This window comes from Odontesthes bonariensis, chromosome 16 (genome assembly GCF_027942865.1).
Source record: "Odontesthes bonariensis isolate fOdoBon6 chromosome 16, fOdoBon6.hap1, whole genome shotgun sequence".
Taxonomy (NCBI): domain Eukaryota; kingdom Metazoa; phylum Chordata; class Actinopteri; order Atheriniformes; family Atherinopsidae; genus Odontesthes; species Odontesthes bonariensis.
This window is the reverse complement of record NC_134521.1, coordinates 16,208,214-16,216,276: the sequence shown is the minus strand read 5'-3', so window position 1 is coordinate 16,216,276 and position 8,063 is coordinate 16,208,214. Positions and strand designations below refer to the sequence as shown.

The window sequence follows — 8,063 nt, the reverse complement described above, 5'->3', positions numbered from 1 at the left end:
GGGGGTTGGGGTGTGGATTTCCTTTTTATAAGAGCTTTGATATTGAAGGGGTACTCTTGACATTTATGTCACCATTATGACTGATGCAAAGAACTCAGTTCATGCAGGCGAAAGAGTTGCCAAGTTAAAAGAGAGCTCACAACATAAGTCGGCGATAATTTAGCTGACTGTGCACTATGAGGGCAGAAGAAGCCTACATTGCAATGTGGCTCTGATCACGATTGTCTGTGGATAGCTAATGTGATGTATGGTTTTTAAAAAAATAATATTTTTTAATATTGATACAATGACAAAGACTGAACCTTCAAAATGACTTGGCATTTTTAGTATTTTAGCATCCTACAAACTTCTAGTAGCCAGCTACCAACCTTCACACAGCACTTCTGGAAGTTACGTAAGCCATCCTGATATAAATAAAATTAAAAAAAATTCTACTGTGAGAAAAGAGGCCAGCTGTGAACAAGGACAGATCTGGAGCACCCTGTTCCTTTGTGCATAAGAGATCCCAGTCCAGTACTTGTGATCTCCAACAGCAGACCCAATTCAAAGTCAATAAACAGAGAGGAGAGTGTGCTGCAGTGACCTTATCCTCAGGATGAAGTGATGGAAGACAAAAGCTGGGGCACCTGTTTTCCATCTTGCATTTGGTTGGAAGATTCTTCCAGAACTGACAATGAATCTGAAAAATCATTAAACTTCCTCAGCTGCATCAATAAACTGCTGATTTCCTCCACTGGTGCAGACTCTGATGCTCTATATTCAAAAGCTGTAATGTTTAATTCATTTAAAACAATACTGGTTGAGGGTGGGATAGGTGTACTTCTCAGCTCCTCCCACTGTTCTTGTTATGTGATGTCATCTGTACTGTTTTCCAGGAAACAATAGTTTTCCAGGAAGTTCAAGTATAAAGGGCTCTAGTAGATGACTTTTAAAACAATGTTTTTGTGCGCACGTATAGAACAACTTGGACTTCTTCTTCTTCATGCAATGCATCAGTAGTTATGCCAGAATTTGAGCAGGTATGTTTCATCAAAAGGCCCTTAGGTCTGCAAATATATCATTCAATAAGCCATTCAGATTTGCAGTGGATTTCTATGTAATGCTTCCAGCTCAGAGAAAGATATTTTTATCAGAAGCCAATAGTTCACTTCATTCAAGAAATAGATTAGTTAAGAGGGCTCTCCCAGTACTTTGTAGTACTACCAGTTCTTAATGTTTTACATCCTGATGGGAAATCTGATTTCTCATTTCTCACTTAATGCAAAATCTTCTGTTATTAGAAACCCAAACTTTGGCTCAACGCTGCCCATGTAAGCAGCAGTTCCTAACATTAGCTGCTAAAAACTTTAAGAAAACACAGAGGAATGGACTGACACTGAAGCCCAGGCTTTATGGAGCCCATATGTGATGGAATTACTGCATGATTTTTAGATGGTTTATTATCCTGCCAGTCAACCTCCCTGTAAGTATTCGAGAATAAAACTGACAGTGGAATATTTCTCTTTAAGTTTGGTTGTCTGAGCTCGGTGTGCTGCATGTGCTTGTGTCAGCTGCCAGGGCGTTTACTGCATGTTCTCACATATGGTATTAATGTGCATTAAAGATTGTTAAATATAATCTGTGTCCAAATGTAAGTTTGCATGGTAGCTCAAAGCTGTAGAATACATCTCAATTAAGACACATGGAAGAAAGGGGTGGTGGAGAGTATAGTACCAAACTCTGCAGCCTAAAACCAGTTGCTATGAAATATAGTGAAAAATCATGTAAAACGTAGTGTCTTACAGTAGCTCTGCGGTATTTTCACCAAAGCATGTTACAGAAATGTCCTTTTTTGTGCATGTTTTGGAATAGGATGTGTGGTTCTTCAGCCAGTTTTCCAGGAAAAGGACAATTTAAGGACAATAAAGGGTAAGTTTGTAATGCAATCAATGATGTTTTCCTAACCATAACCATGTTGTTTTTAATACCTAAACCTAATCAAGTAATTTGTAATACCTAACCATAATAACTATGTCTTTTTTTTACAACTTACCCTTATAACCATCTTGGTTTTAATTTTAGACCTTTACCAAGTAGTTACAGGACGCGAAAACAACATATCAAAGTTAAGTTACTTTAGGACACTCGTGTTCAGGATGGGATACATTCTTTATACAGTCTTTTTAATCGCACCATCTTCCAAATGTGGACTTTTAGGCTTATCAGATGTGATGCAACAGTGGTAGTGTGACTACTTGATAAAATGCTGTTACTCTGTGTTATTATATGGAGTTATTTTCATGTTAAGTAGCACAAAAGATAAATAAAAAAAAGAGCAGAAATTGTTTGTGTGGGAAAGACTCAATAGATTAGATTTACGCGATATTATCAGGTTTATGGATTGGACTGAGACGTGTTTCCCAAAAACTTTGGATTTATAAAGAATTAAAGATTTAATAACCAATATGAAATCATTGTGTCTTCAGAGAAAGGAGATGTTGGTTTGTTGCACAGAAATAGCTTTTCAGCAACTGTGTGGAAAATGGCAGGTACTCATAAGGGAACTTGATGAAACAGCTTTCTATTATTGTTTCATCTATCATGTAAACTTCAAATGATCAATTCATTACAGCGCTACCAGTGGAACAATTCTAGCTGCCAGTATAGGATGCTGATTGGTCTTTTGGCCAGAAACGGATTCTTCTATGATTGTTATGTCACAAATCATGTGAAAATACAGCTTTCTTATGGGTCGAGGAAGGGTATGATCAACAATTATTTCTTATTCGAATCGATTTTCTCTTAAAATGAACTACTTGAATTTAGAGTTCATGCCCTGCAGCAAACATCCTCTGACTCCTCTGATATTCAGCCTTGGACCTGAGGATTCAAAGGCTGTTTCTCAACAGCGGTGCAGCCAAGAAAGGACCAGAGAAGGATGTTCTTGCCAAATCTCCTTCAGGGAACTGGCAATATCACAAGGACAGAGAGCACAGCTGTCAGAGTTTGAGACGTTCTGTTTAGCTGCTTTTGTGCTGCTCAAAATCCAATTCGCTTTTCATTTGACAGGACAGCACCACTGTCACATTTCATTGTGCTCAAACTGCATTTGTTTAGCAGTTTTCCACTGCCAATATTTTTTCATAAATGATTATGCTTCGATTTGGATTTTCCTGTTTGTAAAATCGTTCTGTCTTGTAAGTAAACTCCCAACAATTCTGTGGTCATGTGAGGACTGCGAAGTTGTCTTCAGAGCCAAATGCCTTCTTTTTTATATTGATCAATTTTGTTTGTATTTGTATTGCCAATGGTAAAATTTACATCACAGCTGAATTAGCTGTTAGTGGATGTGTCATATCATGCCATTGTTTATATGACTAACATGAGCTCTTTTGAACCACATGCACTTTTCCATAGCTCTTATATTAGTGGCAGCTGAGATTGCAGCCGATTATAAGTCAAAGGTTTGCTTTTATACGTTCTTGTTTTGGTCCTACTTCATCATAGCAGCTTGGCTAACATGAGGGGAACCGTTAAGAGATACAGCTGTATGGTGACTAGTTGACTGTATAAAACACCTGAACCTACCATTACGAAAATAGGAAATGTTGGTAAAAAAAAAAGTCAGTCATTTGTACAATAGTTCTCAGCTTAGCCTCGAAAGACTTTAACAAAACACAGAACAATGGAGTAACATCAAGCCTATGTGAGGTATTGCCACCCACCAACTGGCTGTTATAGCACTGAACGTTTCTGTTTGCAGCACGAATGCAATCAGAGAGAAGGCCCTGAAGGTATGTCATCCTTCAGGGAGCTCTCCAGCCCCAGCAACCATTAGCATGAATCTATTTGAACGCATACATGCAGGGGTGATTCCCAACCTCATTAGATGGGAGTTTTGGACTAACATGAAAATATGTTTTTTGTAGAAATAAAACAATATTTAGTTACTTTTAGTGTTAACTAAGCATTTTGAGTGTTTACATGGGCAATTTTAAAAAGTGGTTGCGGTGCTGCATTTATATTTAACCAGTAAATGTTTATTCTAACCCTTTTATACCCCTGCATCACATATAGTTTCTGTTGTGCTGTGAAACTGTGTGTTGGAAGCTGGAAATAGACCCTACAAACTTGACTGTTCTCGTTTCCTGTGGTTGTGTTCTCACTAAAAGAGGAGGTATTGCCCCTACAGTTATAGGATCTATATACATTTTTTTTTTTTTTAAAAACGCCTTATAGACACTGCCAGTAGACCCAAATATAGTTGATCGGTTCAAGCTCCTCTCCTGTCTTTTCTTTATTTCTGCATATACTGTAAAATAATTTAGAGGTTACACGAGTTTATTGGAAACATTCACTCGTGGGTTAAAGAAACGCATGACTTTATGCGCACGTTTTTTAGGTAACAACATTTTTGTTTTGTTAACCCTGGCTGATTCCTCAGAATTGCTTTCAAACCACCAATAACGAGCCGTGATGTGTTTAGGAAAACTTCCAGTGGAAAATTGCCTCGGGGAACAGTTGCTATCTTTTTAAACAAGAGGGGGAAAAAATGAGTCCACCTCATTTTTGTTTTCGAACATTTAAAGATTATTGTTATATACTTTGTGTAGATGGCGCCACGGTTCTATTGAAGAGCAATGTGCGTTGTCCCACGTGTAACTGTAACTATAACTCTACCCCCACATAGGATAAAACAGGATAAAACACACATTAGAAAAAGCGCTGTCTTTGAACGACGCGATTCAGCGCCCCTGGAGCTGAAAGAGGCTGCTGAAGGTTATCTGACTGTGATGAAGTTGTTGGCCCAAAAAAATAAAAAGACAATTTCCTTTTAGGAATACGTCAGCATTAAATACGAGTCATTACCTTTCCCCACGCCACACAGTCAACGTATATCGTTTGAAGTGGCTGAAGCAGCGGGACCCTGAGCTCAGGTACGCGCAGCCAATGAGAGCTCAGGAGGGAGTGCTCAACAGCCAAGAGGCGGTCTGCGGCGGCACAGACACAGCAGCACACCTTCAGATGGAGATGAAGTAGCAGCGACAGCCGAGAGACAGAAGGACAACAGCGCCTGTACCGCGGATCCGGAGGTTTTCTTCAGGGGGGACAGGTGGCACAACAACACCGACCGCTTGCACGACCATCGGTGGAAATTACCGCTGTTTCAACCGCCCCCCCCACCCCATATCCCCCCCCCCCACCCGCGCACCCTCCGATTGCCACAGTAGATGTTACTCTACTACATGCATTTCGATCTGATCATCTGAAGTCCCCTCCACCAAGATGGAAAATGCGCACACTAAGTCTGCGACTGAAGTTTTGGACAACTTCGGTGTGAACGAGAACACTGGACTGACTCTAGAACAGGTCAAAGTCAATTTCGAGAAATATGGACCAAATGGTGAGTAGTTTTCTATGCACATTATTCCACTCTTGATTCATTTCAGTCCATAGGGAGTGCGTAGTAGAACCTGCATCGATTCATTTCCCAGGAAATCCCTCACAGCCGTTACATTTCAAGCAGAGGCAGATCATGCGCGTAAAAAAAAAACAAGAACCCTATATATTTCCCTCTGGCGCACAGAGGTGGAAATGGAAGTGGTACATTAATTGATGCACACCCCTGTATTAAAATCATTCAGCACTCATTGCACTTGCGGAAGTTAAGAACACCTATTAACAGGTCTGGGAAGGCAATAAACTCTGATCTACTGCAGTAATGAATCTATTTTATTTGATAATCCAGCCGCCGAAGGAGGCCGAATGTCAGGTGTTTTAGGGTATGTCATGTTGCTCAGATAAGAACCCGAAAAGCTGAATGAAAATAAACCCTCTTAGATCAAGAACTGATCGTGCACGCAGCTGTGTGTGTGTGTGAATATAATACCCAGACTGTCATGCAGGGATCAGGAAGTGAAGAGAAGGCTGGCTCCGGCTACTCACGGTAGAAGACGATGGAACGGTGAAAATAATGAAACAAATTCTTGATCAACCAGTTTTCACTTTCAACAGTTACTCATTCCTGTGGCCTATAGTAATACTGTGTGTTTCATATTACAAGATAACAGAGCAAAGTGAATGTGTTCAGCCTTTTTAGTTGACTATTTTAGAGTGATAAAGATCACAGATGCACCGAGCTCTGCTGTCAAAACAGTGGCTACAAGTAAAGTTGCTGTTTGAGTAAATGTGTTGCTTCTCTTGAGTGGTGTGGATCATGTGGCAGCTGTCACACACAGGCCCCCTCACACCCCCCCAGTCTTTAACATCTCATGCGCACATACTGGTGTTTGAGAAGCATTTTCATGCTGAGGTCAAACCTGACATCAGCACACCTTTCACTCCCGGCCTGTCATTTGCATGTGTGGCCAAGCTGTGGAGTAGAGTGGCACATTGTGCCAATCGAACAGTAGCCCTTTTGTTGCGAGCCAGCCACTCTACCCAGGGGCTTCTGATGACTTCATGGAAAAAAGCAACGTCTTGCCACAGATAACATCTCTTTCGCTTTTAGCTGTGCACTTCCTGCCTGGTGAGAGCGTGTTGCAGACAAATGCTGGAGGGAGGGAATACCCTTTGCCCTCCCAGGGCTTACTGCTTAGGGGCTCTACTTCTTTTCAATGAGCCATAAATGCTTAAAAAAACAGCATCTGAGTGACTTAGATTTGTTTGTTAGTTTTGATGCATGTCATTGCAGAGTGATGTATGACTGCTAAATGGCTCTTTCCCCTTGGCGGAAAAAACACAGACTTTGAAGATGAAGCAAGAACTCCGTGTGAGCGTCTGTGTTTTATTCCAATGGAGCATCTGTTCAAAGCAGTTTGTGAGTGGATTGCTGACATTGCTCTGCGTGAACTGTCTAGTTAGCAGGATGTCATTACTGGCAGAATCATTAACCCAAAACATGTCCACAAATAAGATCCCCTCTGAGCTCACATTTTACCTCCGTTTGGGGAAAAAGGAAAAGAGGGGATAAAAATGATGTGATCTGCCTTCAAAGTGCTACTCCAAGTGTCTGTAGGAGGAAGGTGACATGACATGTTCGACTAAGAGTTAACATTCCCCCACGAGTGGAGGTTTTACACACTGCCTCTGGATATGGATGGAGGATATTACCCATGACTGGTTTTCCAGAACCATCTCTGGCTGTTAGCCATCCACTCAGCTGAAGCATGATGAGTGTGTATCACCTCATTACTTTGATAGCTTAAGTAGAGTTAAAAAAGTGGGAGACATCACTGTGAGGTTTCGTAATTTGGCCCAGTTGTGAAGATTTTCCATTCTTAACAGTGGAGATGTCAACATTCTCTCAAACTCTCTTATTCATGCATTTTTATTTATGCAGATATTCAATGCCATATAAAAAACAGAGTGATATCTTGGCTTTGAGGCCTTATGTCGGTGCTTTCATGTGCTGTGACAGAAACCCCCCCCCGAGCAGCGTCAGAGTTTCTGATCCCTTTCTGAGATGCTGGAAAATAAGCTTAGACGTCACATCTGGACGGCCTTTTCTACACTGCAGTATGTGTTGCAGAGAGGAGGAGGCTGGCCTTTTATTCACACCTCCCATTTGTGGTCTACTAGCAGCTCCGTTATTTTCAACTTAATTCACAGGCACGAGAGGCATTTGGCTGATGTGCTGTCAGAAACTACAAGCACCTCCATTTTACGAGGCAGTTTCTCACCTTCATTGTGAAATAGTTGATTGTGATGGAGTTAAGCGAAGAGGAAGTCTACCACACTCTTGCACGCTTTCTGTGCATGTGGGTGCACAGATAAGGTCTGTGATGTTCCAGCTTGCAGTGCTTGATCACTGTGTCCTGTGCACTCACAACCTCGATCTCAAAGGTGCGCGGCATTCAGTTTTAGAAAATGATCCCTATAAGCTTTTTTTATTTATTTTCAAGTGTGTGTGTGTAGGGCGGGGGTGGTATGCTGATGAAGAGGTGTTTGAAGAAGATGATCTTTTTTGATGATCAACAGACTGTCAAATGGTATTGTTGAACTAAGAGTTACTTTCTTTAAAGCTACTTTGCACAGTTGGAGAGCTTTCAGAAATTGGTCCAGGATGTGAATATGCCACTGGA

The 8,063-nt window shown here is 41.0% G+C and overlaps 1 protein-coding gene across 2 annotated transcripts in view; it reads left to right on the top strand.

Annotated features, from left to right (window-relative positions):
- Positions 1-4,896: 4,896 nt before the first annotated feature.
- Positions 4,897-8,063, top strand: part of atp2a3 (ATPase sarcoplasmic/endoplasmic reticulum Ca2+ transporting 3) — a 43,893-nt gene continuing 40,726 nt past the window's right edge. The window contains exon 1 of one of the 2 annotated variants that reach the window (XM_075486429.1): positions 4,897-5,383. In XM_075486429.1, the coding sequence (XP_075342544.1) occupies positions 5,266-5,383 (118 nt within the window). In that variant the 5' untranslated portion in view covers positions 4,897-5,265. The remainder of the gene's footprint in view (positions 5,384-8,063) is intronic. The other variant, XM_075486428.1, reaches the window with a different exon arrangement.